Source organism: Perissodus microlepis, chromosome 14, assembly GCF_051167445.1.
Source record: "Perissodus microlepis isolate ML-2025 ecotype Zambia chromosome 14, ASM5116744v1, whole genome shotgun sequence".
NCBI classification, from domain to species: Eukaryota; Metazoa; Chordata; class Actinopteri; order Cichliformes; family Cichlidae; genus Perissodus; species Perissodus microlepis.
Window position 1 is genome coordinate 11,745,653 of NC_140474.1, and position 16,849 is coordinate 11,762,501.

The following is a 16,849-nucleotide window of genomic DNA, read 5'->3' on the forward strand; positions in this document are numbered from 1 at the left end:
GATTATGAATCCAGGCCATTAAACCTGTAGATCAGGTACCTACTCACCCCATAGAGTATGTATAATAATTTCTGGAGTCTACATTGTGAAGCCTGTTAGGGTTTTATCTGCTGCCGTGTTGATTTTGTTTTGTTTTGGATCCCGGAGTTGCCATATTTGAATGAGAAGTTAGAGCTTAAGCAACCAAATTGTATTCGTTAACTGTATGGGTGCAAATCATAGACATAGATACTGGGGGTGCAACGTTACACAAAATTCACGGTTCGGTTCGATACTTTGGTGTCACGGTTCGATATTTTTTCGATACAAAAAAATGTTCATGCTTTTTTAATTTGTCATTTATTAAAATTATAAATATATATTTTAACTCAAAAGTACAGTTTTTAAATTTAATGTTGCTGAAACAAAGTAATGAAAAAATAAATCTATCTGATCGAGAAATCGCTCATCTTTGGAAAAGAGAGTTTATTACAGAGAAATGGCTCTTTCCAAAATAAAAGCTATACTATACACTTCTTCTGGGCTATATTCTCAGCAGCATATTAAACATATCAGGTCCCCATAAGGAGAATCATGTGCTAACGGCTGTCTAAATGACTCGGGTAAAGTTTGTAGCAAGCGTGCTTTTTGTTTTTGTCTGCTTCCACTTGTCTTTGCACTAGGATGATGTCGGCGTAAATGTGCAGTCATATTCATTGTGTTCCCACTAGTGCTGTCAGCGTTAATCTGAAATGACGTTAACGCCACAACACTGCAAATCTCCGTTAACGAGGTACCGTGGATCGCCCCATGCGTGGGGCTGGACGGCGTCAACACGTTAACGAGCAAACTGTGCTAACGCAGTAGTTCCCACCCATTTAATTGAGCATTGCGTGGCACATCCGACATACTGTTTTACTTTTGTCCATGACGCGCTTACCTTCAGGGTCATACGTCACATGAAAACCAAAATAGTTCCAAAGGCCAGATCTGAATGAGGGTGGGGGGGGGGTTCAATTTGCCATGTTGTAACGAGCTTAGCTTCTGTCTTGCTAGCTTGCGCTGCGCTCAGTGGATCTGCGCTCGACAGTGCAGCCTAGGCGGAGTAGTCGAACGCAGATCCACTGAGCTCTCAACACAGACAGCATCGTCAGAAGAAAAGTTGATAAAATAAATTAAAAATTTTGTATTGTTCGATACATATGCGTACCGAACCGAAAGCACTGTATCGAACAGTTCAATATCGATACGAGTATCGTTGCACCCCTAATAGATACCTACTAATTAGTGCTAAGTAAGAGACTATAGAAATACTATAATGTCACTTTTCAAAACTGGAGCTCAAACTTCTAGGACAGTCTTACCCTGCAGCGAACCGTTCTACTTTTAGATAACAAGTTTGAGAGGTCAGGTTCAGTCACTCGAGTTAGCAAAACAATGGTTACCAGACATCTACTGGCTACAGGTTTTTGTGACTTTATGCCTAAGCAAAATCCAAATGGGTGTGTTTTTAAATAAATAAATAAACACAGGTGTGGATGAAAAGAGGAAATTAGCGATAGAAACCAAAACAGTTTTTTGTAGTTGGCTGCAACCATGTTGCTGTTGGACATTTTAACATGGGACTGACTGTATTTTAGAGCTAAGTGAATACTGGGGTAACTGCAGTTCACATATGCATTGAAAGTAGATAGAAGAGGACTATTAGTCTCAGCAGTCTGACTCAAAATATTAATTTTCAGTTACTAATAGGGCTTACTAAAGCCTGTTGGTTTCCATAAACCAGCAAGATGCTGAAATTTATACTGTTTGCAGTTTGCTTGATCATAGTCTGTAGTTCTTTCAAGCTGTCACCAGTATCTGTTGGGGTATAGTGTAGGATACTGTAAGTGTAAGTCCCCTGTGGGGACTTACAGCAATCATTTCCATTACCCAGTGGGGAAGGCACTGCGTGGTGATAGGCACTCTGGTGTGAGGTTTCAGCCACCCAAGCAATTGGTTAGATTTCCTAAACCTAATAATGCATTCAGAGTGCATGCGCAGCTCCAAAAGTAAACTGAATGTAGCAACATCCACAGAATATTCATTAGATTGGTATCGGTGCCAGCTGTAGGTCCACTGAATAAAAAAGTAGCACTTTAAAAACACTTGGAGGATCTCATAAGGTGACTGACAGTGTATGCAGGGCACTCGACAAATCAAATCCCACAATGGAGCGCCCTGCTTGGCTGTTTTTTAAGGCAGCAGCTGACTTGGTATATGTGGAAAGTAAGAGTTTTTATTTTTAAAGTAGTTAGGATGCTGTGAACCCCATGGGCTTCTCTTCACACTCAGCATGTGCTTTCCTTGCCCACCATCCTTTTCAACTCTGTGGCATGCAGGAACGCCTCCTCCCGTCAGTACGCTTTCACATCACGGCTCTTTCAAACAGCTGACAGTAAAATAGATAGCACAGTGGAGAGTGACGGCTCAGATATTACATACAGGTAGAGACTTGTAACCATACATGCCTGAAAGTTTGTGTTTTGCCCTTTGAGGGTGTTTGCCTGCTTTCATGTAGAATGCAAACATGACCAAGTCTTCCAAGCTCACTATGTACAGTAGAATCACAGCTTTATTCCCAACATTAACTGCTATACTCTACTTGTCACCATTCATACATACTATATTATTTTATAAGGTTACCGGTTTTGTAATCAGTTATTTATTAGAAGAGAGAGAGAGAACAGAAAAGATGATATTTCCTCTTGAAGCAACCCACCGGACCATTACCATCAACAATACAGTAACATACAATAAGAATACACAGTAAATAAATCCAGAGCATCCATCTCATACTTGCCCTGACACCACATGAACGTCACAGACAAATATCAAACACTGCAGAAAAGGATAAGTATACCAATCTTCCCCATCATCTTTTATAACTGCAGATGGCAGGGAATGCAGGGGTTGCAGGGATTGTTGAAAGAAAAAGCACCTTTCAAAGGTACTGCTTGTGTGATTGTGCAGTATTTCCCCTTTTTGAATCAGAACCACGGGCTACAATGTGAATGCCAGCATTAGTAGTTCTGCTCTCATAATCATTTAGGCATAAATCTATAATCTCTTGTCCAGGATGTAAGCCAAACAGCTAAATTAGGTGGATAAAATCGCTCTAATACATCCTTTTTGCACACAAATAAAAATAATGTCTTCATTATTATTTCTTCCATTGAGTGTGACCCTGTTGATATAGTTAGAACTAATGCAGCTCAAATGAACAACCAAATGCATTCCAAATCTTGTACCAGGCAAAGATGAATACACCAGAGATTGTCCTCCATCTCATCTTGTATTTCGTGCTGTGTTTTGATGTCTGTGCCACTGCCAGAAGTCAGTCTGACACAATACATAAAATATAAATGAGAGGGTGGGCAAGTGGGCTACCACAAGCAGGCATGCCAGCTGTCTGTTGTTTCATAGCACTGTACTGCTGACTCACTTACAGAATAATAGAATAATGTGCGCTTTGTTTGCTGTACTTACCTGTCTTCTGGTCAAGGCTTTGCTGAGCATTTTAAATGTATTTATAGCTCCTGTTTCCATTTTGTTAAAGTGGGTGGAAGCATATTTCCAATTTCAAAGAGAGAAGTGTTTTCCTGGAAATAGCAATCATCTTGGTGTTTGGTGCAGTAATTGCTTATTTGTCTGTGAGCAGAGAATTATATTTTGGCTAGATTGCCTTGCTCTGTGTACGTTGGGCTCCCTGACCGGTTGTTGACACAAATTAGTACTCAGGGATGGTATATAAGGGATTCCTGTGTAATGTGCTGGAAAAATGCAGTTTTGGCTGGAGGTGCTGCAGCTGGTCTGAATGTTGATGCACAATAAATGCTCACTCAAGGACTGGACTAATCCACGCTTGAGCCTGCTCAATCATTCTCCATTGCAGAGAAAAGGGAAAAGGCTGTGTTGTGGTTCAGGGATCCCATAGTCCCTTGAGGAAAATTTGCTGATAGAGAAAGTTGCTGCTAAGTCAAAGGTTGAAGAGCAAACTTCACCCTAATCCTTACTTATTAGGCCTGTTGATTATTTATGTCATCATCCTTTATGGGAGAAGGTTACTGAGTCATCTATCCATATTATTCCTCTGTAATGCTGAAAGTAGCTCTGTGATTATACCATAATCATAGAGCTACCTCACAGCAGTCCAGTGTGAGTAAAGATCCAGCCTAGATGTGACGTAATATGAAGATATACAATCCGAGCCTGTGTGGCTTCATATTACAACAAGAAATCATAAGTTCTTCCTAGCCAGGCTTATACTATAGTCACACTATGCAAAACAGTGGTTTGAGACCAACACATAATCAAAACGATTGCAATGGTGCAATAAATTGCAGTCTTGTTGCCTTTGAAATCATTGCTTGAAAGATCCTGTGACTGCTCACATTCAGGAGCCGTCTTCATTTTTGCTATGTCAAAACAACAATTAAATGGCATCAAGATGAAGTCAGTCTACTATCAGTCTGCTGTTACTTTGCAATCGGGGTCAAGCTGGCAAATAAATTTGTGATAATGGAGCAATTAACTGTGATAAATTAGTGAAAATTGCAATTCTGTTGCTGTCTGTTATAAATCTTTTGTTGAACCTGAACCTCATAGATTTGAAACAGAAATTCAGAAATTACTCAGCAAATAGTGATGTAGTAGCTGGAGGATGATAATTTAAAAGCTAAATGGCTAAAAAGGGTGTTTGCTGGAATATAACTAGGTTACAAGCAGCTGGCAACCAGCTTGGTTGCTTGTTTGCATTTATAATAGATGGTGGTTGTTTGCAAACCTTCACCAATCGCTCTGAGAGTGATTGCAGTCAATCTGATACAGACTGCAATGTTTTGGAGACAGATTCCATCAGAGGGCCTGTTCAGCTGCCTTGCAATCCTGCACAACTACTTGAAATTGGTTGCTGAATGCCAAAAACTTCCATGCAATCATTGGGCAACTGATGCCTTCCTGTTTTTCACCCAAGTGTGACTGAGCCATGATACACCTCTGAGGTTTTTAATATATACAAATGTTACAACTATTAAGTTAGCTAATGCTGTGTTAGCATTGCATTGCATTCTGCAGATTTACACATATGGAAAGAGCTGGAACAGTCAAATGCTATAACTTAATACAATTTCTGTAAACTTATGTTTAGTCATTACATCTATGAATTACAGTAGATTAGATCATTTTTATTGTACTATTTGGTTCTTCCTCCCTGGTATCGGCTATAAATTGTAAATAAACTCTCTCGTCACCTATTGTGTGAGCAGACATGCACCTGTGCCAGCACGCCTCTGCTCTTTGCCTGTTCCAGGCAAGTAGATTGATACATTACAGTAGATTGATATCACTAAATATCCTCAGTGCACAATTGAATTGGCAGAACTTGTTGTATGGAAATGTAGTCAGATTCAGTCTTTCTGTCTTTGCTAAATATTTAGGATTTGCATGATTTCTATGATTGGTGGTATAATTTAGCAATTTTCATCACATATGCTGCTGTGCAACAAGTCTTTTTGCTTTCAAGGTGCAAGACATAAAGTGTTCTTAAGCAATAGCTCTCTAGGCTTTCTAAAAAGGCTGGCTGGTTGGCTGTTTTTTATTTTTTTTAATTAATTAATTTTTTTTCACTTGTTTTCAGTCACGTGTAGATACCTAACCATTTTTTAGGTAAAATATTTTTTATTTGTTAAGCCACTTAACCTTGATTTGTGAATCATTCAAACATAAATGTTCTGTACATAACAGACAGCTTGACAAAGAATCAGTTTTAGTTGCCTTTAAGCACTGTTACTAGGTCCCATCTTAAAACATATAATTTGTTCTGATTTTGTTAGCTGAATCTATGAAAACTGCCAAAGATAGCATCATTTAACAGACATAAATAGTATTTTTGCACTAGCTAACACCTGAAAACCTGGCATATCTCAGCATGCTGTGCAGTGTGTCCTTAAAGAATTTGAAGAAATTGGACAAGTGGAGGACAGAAGAAGTGGTAGGCTTTTAAAAAAACAGCTGAGTAACAGTATCTGAAAGTCATGCACAAAGTCATGCAAAAAAAAAAGAAAGATAAAACTGAAAATCCAGCAACGACCTGACACACAAGCTGAGACATGCAATCTTGCAATCTCAATCTGTAGTTGACTCTTCACTGAAGCCTCAATAGAAATGGTCTCAGTGGAAGAGTCACTGTGAAGAAGCCGTTCTTAAGTAAGAGAAACAGGGAGAAAAAGCTAAGGTATGCCAAATTACACAAAAACTGGAGTAAAAATCAATGGCAATATAGTGATGAGTCCAATTCTGGAATATCTGATTCAAACCATCATCAATATTTATGAAGGAAATCAAGAGAGAGGTACAACAGTAGAGGTGGGAATCACCATACAACTCACGATATGATATTATCACAATACTTAACGCACGATACGATATTATTGCAATTTTTTAAAATATTTTGCGATATTCAAATTCTGTACATAAAGGTAAACTTTATCAATATTCATTTTATCTAATAACAAAGTCTCACACTCAGTCTTTCTCTCATTTCAGTCAGTTTTATTGTTGACAAAGTGAACGGTTTGTATTACAGTCTAGTCCAACTTAACTGAATGCAACCATCTGGTACAATTATAGCTATTCTGAACTATGCAATTTATGAAAACTATGCAGCCCCTTCAGCAACTGAAGAATTTGAAAGTAAATTAAAACAAAATATAATTTTACATTAAATAAAAAAGTTTTAAACTTAATTAAAATAAAACATGTCTTAAATTAAAATAAGTAAACTGTCATGTTTATTGCTGCCAAAAAAAAAGTTAAACACATTTGGACAGTGAAGGAATGTCAGGATTCTTGCTCAGAAAAAGGAGCTGATCAACATGCTCTGAAGTCAGAGCATGTTCCAGTCCACGAAAAAATTGTTTGTAACAAAATATCGATTTCTGCTGTCCCTGTATCGATACATTATTAGCAAACAAAATATCACGATACTACACAGTATCGATTTTTTCCCCCACCCCTTTACAACAGTGAGTGTTTACAGCCACCTGTAAAACACCTGTCATGGTTTGGTGCTGCATTTCTGCCAGTGGTGTTGGGGATAATGCGAAGATTGATGAAATTATGAACGCAGAAAATAAAGTAAAATTTTGATCCACGATGCAGTACCATTTGGAAAGCATTTGATTATCAATGGCTTTATTTTTCCACGGGACAATGATGGTAAACGCAGTGCTAATGAGGTAAAAGCCTCTATGGGGAAAAAAACAGTTATGGACTGGCCTTCCTAGAGCACTAACCACAATATTATTGAAGCAGTGTGAGACTATCTTGAGAGAGAATGGAGCAAAAGGCAGGCAAGAAGAGTGTTAAATGTCCTCGAGAACTGCTCCTAAGGACTACTTAAAGAAATTACAGGAAAGCTTGCTAGAGAGAGTTCAGAGTGTGTTGAAGAGTAAAGGTGGTCATACAGAATATTGACTTTCAATCTCATTAATATTGTACAAACTCTTCCTGTTGCCTTATAAGCTGTATTTTTACACATCGCTTTAAACAATTACAAATTTGTAGTGTAAACTTACATTTGTGTGTGTTTGCAATGAAGGATATAAATCAAAACATAGAACATAATTCACAATAATTCGTAAATAATTCATAATTTCCCTGAAGGGACCTCCCCAAGGGATTAATAAAGTTCTATTCTATTCTAAAAGTTATACTGCCCAGTGAATTCTTGTACATTGAAGGAGATGCGAAAATGTTGCTTTAAGATTAAACCAGGAGGAGTCAGGAAGGAAATGTGGTTCATTACCAGTACATCATCACAATGCAGCAGAGGTCAGAGGAATCTTTCTTTGAGCTTTATCAAATTGCTGTCCCAAGGAGAAAAACAGTAAATAAACATCATCTGAACTTTGGTACAGGCCTTTTGAACTTCACTTGAGATCCAGCGCATTCAGTGGAGTTGACATTGTGTTTTCTCAGTTTTGACCCACTGTGTTTCAGACTACTGCTGCTTCAGTGAATTTTAAGAAATCATTTTGCTGTTCTTGGCTGTTTGCAGTGGTTTTATGTGTGGATACTTGAGAGTAAACATTGTGAACAAATGGAAAAAGGCTTAAATTTTTGTTGTTGTCCCTGTTCTTGTATCAGAAGGTCATGAAAAACACTGCCTGGCTGTCTTGCTGAGACACTTGTGGGCTGCGACAGTGCTCAAAGGAAAGTCCAATTGGGTCTTTTCACCTGCTGTGACACTTGAAAGGCCAAGCACTCCCACCTGGGGCTTTCACACTTGCTTTTCTCTCCAAATCTTTAGAGGTGTCAACCAACGTAAAGAAAAGGAAAAAATACAAATATGTTTGAGTTGTCTGTCCTTGTCTTTCTTTATTTACTGCATTATGTTGACTGACTCTAAAAGCAGAATTTTCACCCTTTTTTTTTTTTTTGGATTCACAGGTTCGTCAAGAAAACACAGCGCCACTCATTGGTGCCTGCAGAATATTGCACAAGAATCAGTCGACAGCTCCGATGAGGAGTTCTTTGACGCCAGAGGTTAGTAAGAAATTGCATGTCCTCATCTCCTCGTGCCTTCATCTTGTAGTTTTTGGACTTTCCAACATTATTAGTGAACGAAATAACCCGAACTTATTATCAGCATTTCAAAAAACCTCTATATATGTTTTCCTTGTTGCCCTTTTCACTGAAGGAGCTGAAGAAAATGTATCCTGTAGGCATTATGATACATAAATTATTCATTACTGAAAAGTTCCAGGTATGGTTAGGCTTCAAGGAAGCATTAAAAATAGCAGTAACACTATTTTAAAAAGGCATCTGTGCTGGCAAGGACAAGTAACAAAAAACCGCAACTCTTGCTGGACAAAATGACACATCCTTGTTTAGTATTTAGGGAAAAGAGGCCAAAAGGAGCTGGGTGCAGCTGCTAGCAACAAATACAAGATGATTTGTCAGCATAATGTGGGTGCAAGGCAGACAAACAAAGTAAGGAACAAATCTGAAAAACAAACGGAATTATACAAAGAACCATGAATAACAATGAATAACAAATTTCAAATGATTGCAGAGTTGTCTGTTTCCTTTACTCATCAAACAAACACTACATAGACAGCTTCGATTGGTGGTGCAGGTATTTTTCAGTGTCTTCTCTCAATGATGAAAACTTGCTTAAAAGAGCCAATAATCACTAATCTCAACAATTAAGAATCTGGGATATCATACAAGATTGAATTCCAACTACAGAATAATAAATCAAATAATCAAACTAGACAAATGTAACAGGTTGTGACACAGGTTAATTAGCTCCTTTTATTTCAAAGCAGGAGGTCCGTATTGTGTATTTATGATTGCTGTAGTGACCGGACTTGATATAGATGACAAATGAAGTCTGTCACTCTTAATTGTTGTCCACTTTCCTGCTGAAGATCCTTTTAAATTCATTTAGATGTCAGCTTGACCATAAATAGGCACCCTTGAGAACATGCCGGACTGCTAGCCTTTTCACGGTCCCAGTGGGAGTTAATCAGCGAATAAGTACAACACTTATCGCTCCAATTATCCACTCCAAGTGCTTATCCCCAAAGAGTCTGATGGTAGAGACACTTATCAGTTATGGTTTTAGTAGTGTAACATGTTCTTATTTTACATTAGGTCGGTGAATATCCAGCAGTGTGTTTAGAGTTTCGGGTGTTTAGTGTTCCTTTGTATGAGATGAAAACATGATAAAAATGTGCCTCTGGGGTATCAGATAAAAAGTGCTGCACTCATTTCTATTTTTGCATTTAAGGGAAAATGTAAGTCACATGTGCGGTGTGGAGGAACTTTATATAACAGTCTTGTCCTTAACTTTTGGTTTTATCGATGCCATTTTCCCTTCCATTTTCATTCAGTTTTGTTTGATTTTCCTTCCCTCCCCTCTCCCGCGTAGTCTCTTTGCCAAAAAAAGGCACGTTTACAACTCATAGTCTTAGAAAACATTAAATATTTATCCTTATCACAGCTGTTGCAGAGCAGAGCTGTGCATTGCACTGCATTTTATGAGGCCGGCATCGAGGCGCCTATCAGTGGCGAGGAATCACTGGGGGATAAGATAGCACACATGCCTTATATGTGAGCCGATGTACCTCATCACCCTCACACTATCTGCAGCATGGAATTCCACTCTCAGCCAAGAAATATCCCACGTGGCTGTGAAGCGGAGAGAAACAGAGATGTCCCTTATGTCCTTTGATTAAATATTGGTGGTTAATGGGGAAAGAAGCTGCAATTATCTTGACGATATTTTCTTTGTGTTTATGCATTTCTTGTTAATTAGTTCAAATGAACATTTTGGCACTGTTGGAAAATGTGCTTATTTGCCTTCTAGCTGTGAAGCTTCATAGTTAGAGTATGGACTTGATATTGGAATCAGTCTTTACACCTTAAATAGGATTGGCGGACCTCTAGTATGATTGCGGAGGTCATCTATCATCCTAATCCTGTGAGAACCTGCCATGCCTCTAATTTGTAAAGTAAAAATTCTACTATAGGTTTCCAACCAGAGAAGTCCTATGTTGTTGGGAGATGCAAAGAGAAAGACTGATGAGAATATTCAAAAATGATGATCCGCTGAGGCAACGCCTGAAGGGAGCAGCTGAAAAAGAAGACTTCCTGTGTTACCATTAGTCCCCTGTGATTTCAGCTTTTTTTTAAAGCACACTTTTTTCTGCCTCTTTGCTGCACGATGAATACGTTGTATGCTGTCTATTAAAAATTAAAAGTTATACAGTGCAGTTTCAAGAGGATATATATTGCTGCATAACCTGGAGACCAATTTACAGAGAGAGCTCAGTGCATGGTAGCATGCGTTTCAACAGGCTCAGCAGTCATTGTGTGCAGCCTATTGATGGTTATGCAAATAGCAACCAGAGATGTCAGTTATTACATTGTTTGGTAGTAACTGACATGTTTCACAGTTAGAGGGTAATTTCTAAATGACACAATGTCCCCCCTGGTAATAATCCCATGTCAAGATGATTTAAGTTGTTAATTAACCTTTTTCCTAATTTCCTGCCTGTATACCCACCAAAGCTAACTGGCTATAATCTGTAGCTTCAGACATAAACTGCTGTGGAACATCTGTCTCCTCAAAGCAGTCAAGATAGCTGAAACACTGATCAAGGAGGATGCTATTGTTTTCCAGTCATGAATTTTGCATTTTATAGAGAATCTGTAACATCAAAGTTTCCATATCCATCTGTTGTGAGGTGAAAACCGTGTTGCTTCTTTGTAGAGTGGCCTGAATTTGTATTCAAGACACTTTTCACAAAGTACCATTCAGTTTTGGTCCTGTCTTTTATTTCAGGCCATTTCGTCCATCTCTAGTTGGCTTATTGCTTGTTTGTTTGGTCTGTGGAGAGCAAACATATCACATCTCATTTTGTCATCTCTCACCGAGCACACCATCGGAAGGACTTGGGGCAGGCCAGTGTTTTTGAAGAAACCCTGGATTATCCTTTCAAGTTGGATGAAAGCAAGACTGTTTCATTCTGCAAAGAAGGCTCTTAAGAATGAGCACAAGTGAAAGAGGATATACAGCGTAGCACAGAGAGGGGAGCATATTCTAACTGAATTTATTTTTTCTTTGTGGTCTGTCTGTGACTTTATAGCCTGAGCTCGGGGGAGAAGTGGAGCTGTGTCCTGCAGCAAAGACAACAGAGCAAGTTATTCTAAACATAAACATGCGCTTAGAATGAAAGATGCCTTCCTTAAAAGGGAAACCAGACCAAGGTCATAAAAGGTTGTTGAAATTATGACCCACTACAGCTGCTTGCTAACTGCAGGCCTCTGAGTGTTGGTTGTGTATAACTCGTCTCTTTTTTTCCTGCAGGCAGAGGGGATATATGGTTTTCTCACGAAAAGTAATTTAAAAGTTAGAAAAGTTGAGAGAGAAACTGAAAGAATTGGATTCCGAATGAAAGCATGATTGAGTGGTTAGTTTGTCATATTATAGGCCCACCACTCAAACCATCACAATAAGCTTGGGGGAGTTTTATTTATGCTGTTATGATGAATGCCTTCATCTGCACTGCGTTACCCAGTGGACAGAGGAAAAAAAACATGAAAATGTATGAAGACTGTCAGAGCATTTCCCCAGATTTCTGCTAAAAAGATGAGCCCAGGCTGTCTTTATTATCACTTTGGGTTTGTGTGTGTGGGGGGGTATTATTTTAAACAGTTGTTTAAACCAGCGGTCCCCAACCCCCGGGCCTCGGACCGGTACCGGTCCGTGAGTCGTTTGGTACCGGGCCGCGAGAGTTGAGGCTCAGGTGTGAAATGTATGGTTTTCAGGTTTTTTATCGGTTTTCAGCGTTATTTTGTTATCGTTTTATCGTTTACTCGGTTTTCCTGGGTCTTTTCACATGTGTTATGAATAAATTTTCTTTTTTTCGGTAGCGGTACTAGTTTTATTTTGTTGTATTTATCCGCGACACCTTAAAGGCCGGTCCGTGAAAATATTGTCGGGCATAAACCGGTCCGTGGCGCAAAAAAGGTTGGAGACCGCTGGTTTAAACCATTTCCTTGATTATGAGCTGTATCTATACAGATGGTTTTGTATATACAGTATATTCTCTGGATCTTCCTGGAAAGGAAATGATGCATCTCTAGGGCTCTTGCCCACACTGCACATGGCATTTTAAGCTGAGTATTCAGAAGTGGCTACACTGTATTCCAGAGCTTTCACTTCATCTAAGCTTTTGAGACCCATCAATATAATTGGTTGGTCACAGCATGCATCTATTACAAGTTGATCAAAGACTGCTTGTAAAGGGTTTGCGAAAAAGAAAAGATGAAAATGCATACATAAGCGGAGGACACAAGGGTTTGACATTTGTGAGGTTTTTCATCTGTCATCCAGCAGATTGGTTTTGCAGCATTAGTTTAGGGCATCACTTTTGTCCTTTTGGGGGTTCACAATAATATGGTGACAGTATACTGTATAGGAAGTATGACTTTATGTATTGGCCCCTCATTTCTAGCATAATGTAGCAGGTTAAGATTCCTGTAGTGCCCCATTAAATGAGACTTGAGAGGCCGGTTGCAGCATTCCTATTAAATAATGTGCTTGTATTTTCTGTTCTGCCTGATGAATGAAAACAGGATGGTATTCTATCAGTAGTACAAACATTCAGTCCGTGAAGGGGCTAGGCTAACCGTAGCTTAGTTGAACAAATTGACAACTTCCATGTTTCATCTCAAGTAAGAGTGTTTTAAATAAAACTATGTTATTCTGATGTTCAAATTCATTCTAAAAGATCTTTAAATATTACAGCTTTCACTAGACTAGAATTCTCTAACCAGATATTAACCAATAATAATTACCAGCCAAATAATTACCATATAATTATCATACAATTTCTAATTAGCATATAATTTCTAATTAACAGAGCATTTCATACATATTACTGAAGCTGGGTCTCATCTGTTACTGCTAATCACATATGTGCTTTGTACAGCAAAAAAGACGTGTTTTTAGCCACAGCGCCTCACATTCTTTGCCTCAAATCTCATCCTGCTGATGTGCCTCTTTTCACACAATCCTCCTCTTTGTCATTCTGATTTTCATTGCTGCTCTTTCACAGATTTTTCGTTTTTTCAGAAACAGATTCTTCCCTAAAAAGCCATCAAAGTTTAATATTTGCAAATTCAAATAAACCCTAAGGCATATTTGTGATTCATTGTTTAGTGTGATGAAAATTACTTTAACTGCAGCATTAGAGTACAAATCTGACTAAGCACTAGACTCCAGATTATTGTTCTTGATAGTTTTTTGCAAGAAAAAAAAAAAAAATTGAATAAGACATAACAAATGACAGTGTAAATCGTATTGTTAAACGGGGAAGCAGACATGAAATTCATCAACGTCTGTGATGAGAACCGAGGCTGTGAGCTTTATTTTTTTGTTACTGATGTTGTTGCGTGTCAGCCAGTGTTTGTGTGACATGGTGTAGAGGCAACACAGCTGTTTGCTGGATGTTTGATGCTGTCATCTCTGTTGATTAACTCCCCTGACTCCTTTGTGCACAGCTGCCCCTTAGCAAAGCCCCACACACCCCAACACGCAAACACAAAATCAGTTTGTCACATCGTCAGAGGCTTCTGGAGCTGGCCTACAGTGATGACAAAAACAGAAGCGAAACACACACTGGGGGTCACAGAGTTTCCCAGGCTGACGTGCAGACACCCACAAAGATCCGGTGAAGATGCTGAGCGGATTCATGAACGTCCACCTCATGCTCTGGAGTCTGCTTCACCGATGAGCATAAAATATTAATTTTCCACCAGAGGCAGGTAAACCTCAAGTTTACCTCCAATTCAAATCCAGAAAGCTCTCCAGTGAAAGGAGATTACAAGACATTCAAAGCTTATCCTCAGAGAAGACAAGGAAAATCCAAACCACTCTGCTTGGGAGGAGTTTTACCGATTCATTTCAAGAGGATACTTTCAAATTGTTAAATTATTTGAAGCTCTGCCTGCAGTGAAGAAACCACATGCAGAAACATGATGGGACATCATTAGTTTGAGCAAGCCAATAGAATAAAGGCTTTTTCTTTGAGTTATTACTCTTGCGTTGCTAAATAAGTTGTGCAAACCTAAACATTGCAATTCTAATTAAAATTGCTTAGTAAGACTAAACATAGTCCAGTTTTATTCAATAACTGGCCTGTTTTGGGTTGAGGGTAACAGTTTAAGAGACAATGCTACGATTCTTCTTGGCTCTTTTGTTTCCAAATGAAAATGCAGTGCAGAAAAGCTGCAGTTAATGGCATTTCTCATCACCAATCCCCAACAATAAAATATATTTGGGGTGTTAAATGGAATGAAACATGATTAAGGTTTCCCGCATCACAGAGTTGTTTGTGCTGTGTCATGTCGTAGACGTAAATGTAGAAATGCAGTCTGTTTCTCTGCAACGTGAAGTGTTGTTTTTGTATTACCAACAGCAGCAGTGTGTGTAAATGTATGAGAATTGCTTTCATTTCCTCTTTTTACACCATCTGTAGTAGTAAAATTGAAAAGTTTTGTCTCTCTCAATCCTACACCTCCACTTCAGCCTCTCACCCCTTCAGCACCACGTCATTAGTATTTTTAAAATGAATGCAAGCAGACAAAAACAATGAAAACAATTAATAAGTAAAAGCAAAATTTCTAATGCGGTTAATGACCTGAAGTGTCAGCTGTGGTACCGTTAAATTCCTGATGAGCTATAACAGTTCTTTAGGTCAAAACTGTTTGATTTCCTCCTCCTTGTCCTCCTCGCTGTGAGACATGCCGGACTGTTTTGATTTAGATGATGTCACATTTACATTTGCCTTTTGCTTGTTAGAATGCATAATACAGACCTTGGAATATAAATACATCTAAACTTTTTTTTAAGGATCTTGCATTCAAAAGCAATTGAGTTGCATACACAATGAGGAGAAGTCAGTTATTTTTTAGTTTGTTTAGTTTTCGTTTTTTACATCAGGACTATTGTTGCCGTCTGGCTGCTTAGGCGAATGCCAACTCGATTGTTTATTGATGTGAGCTGTTAACAAATTTGCTGTGTGTTAATCCTGATTTGTTATTCGCGACATTAATTTAAATAGCGAGAGGATTGAGCCTGACAGGATATTAAAACATATGACTGTTTTGGTTGTAAATTGGGTTTTAATGCAAGTCAGACTTGCATTACTATGTTGTTGTGTACTCCCTGAACTATATTTGGTTAAAATCTAATTTGATTGTGAGTGGATATGCTTCAAACCAGGGCTCTTTTACACAGTGTTTGTACATTTGTAGTGGCATTTAATAACATCTGGTCAAAGTCTGGCTCAAGCAGACTGTTTGGAGTGAGGAGGACCCGAATGCAGACACGCAAAAACAAAACGTGATTCTAACAGAAAACACATAGTTTATTATGGCCGATTGAGCAGTACAAAAATAAAAAGGCAGAAATAATTTTGAGCAAAAACAATAACCTAAACTGGGGAAAACTAGAAAGAAAACATGAAACATCTTAACCATGAAAAAATGTGGCGAGGAGAAAATAAACACGAAAAAACCTTAAGCGTGACTACTTGGCTTGAATACATGAATACCTGAAGACCTGGAAACATGGCATGACATGGCAGGATAGCAAACGATTGGATGAAGAATGAATGAAAACACACAGACTAAATGCACACAGGAGGTGATCAGGGGAAGTGGAAACACATGGGGAAACAGGTGATTAGAATGAACATAATGCCGCCACAGGGGAAGTGAAACTACACACGGGACACCAGACCTTTTCAAAATAAAACAGAAAACATAATAGAAGGCAGACATGGCACGAGCATGACAACATAGGACACGAAGACAAGAAACATGACAGGTTAAGACAAGCAGACTCAACATGATGAACCGACAAGGGAGACTTAAACACAGGGGGTGACGACACAGAGTGAGTCTAATAAACAAAGAACTATAACTGAGCGACCGAGGAGATTAAGATGACTAAATGAATTTAAAAAATAAACCATAAACATCAGGATATATTAAAACTCAAAGCGCTGGGTCAAACATCCCAGGATCGTGACACATCCTCTATTAATAGAGATAATAAACAGTGTAGTAATCGAGTAGTTATCTTTAGTTTGGTTTAGGGCCCTCCAGGGCTTATGTACGGTGGCCCCTAGAGACAAAGTACGTACAAACTCCAAAACACTTGCAAACTCCAAAACACATGCAAACTCCAAAACACTTGCAAACTCCAAAACACATGCAAACTCCAAAACACTTGCAAACTCCAAAACACTTG

At 38.6% G+C, this 16,849-nt stretch overlaps 1 protein-coding gene across 3 annotated transcripts in view; it reads left to right on the top strand.

The window, feature by feature from the left end:
- Nucleotides 1–16,849, top strand: part of pitpnm3 (PITPNM family member 3) — a 113,142-nt gene that overhangs the window by 19,139 nt on the left and 77,154 nt on the right. For all 3 annotated transcript variants that reach the window (XM_084951473.1, XM_084951471.1, XM_084951472.1), the window contains exon 2: nt 8,470–8,565. In XM_084951473.1, the coding sequence (XP_084807599.1) occupies nt 8,470–8,565 (96 nt within the window). The remainder of the gene's footprint in view (nt 1–8,469; nt 8,566–16,849) is intronic.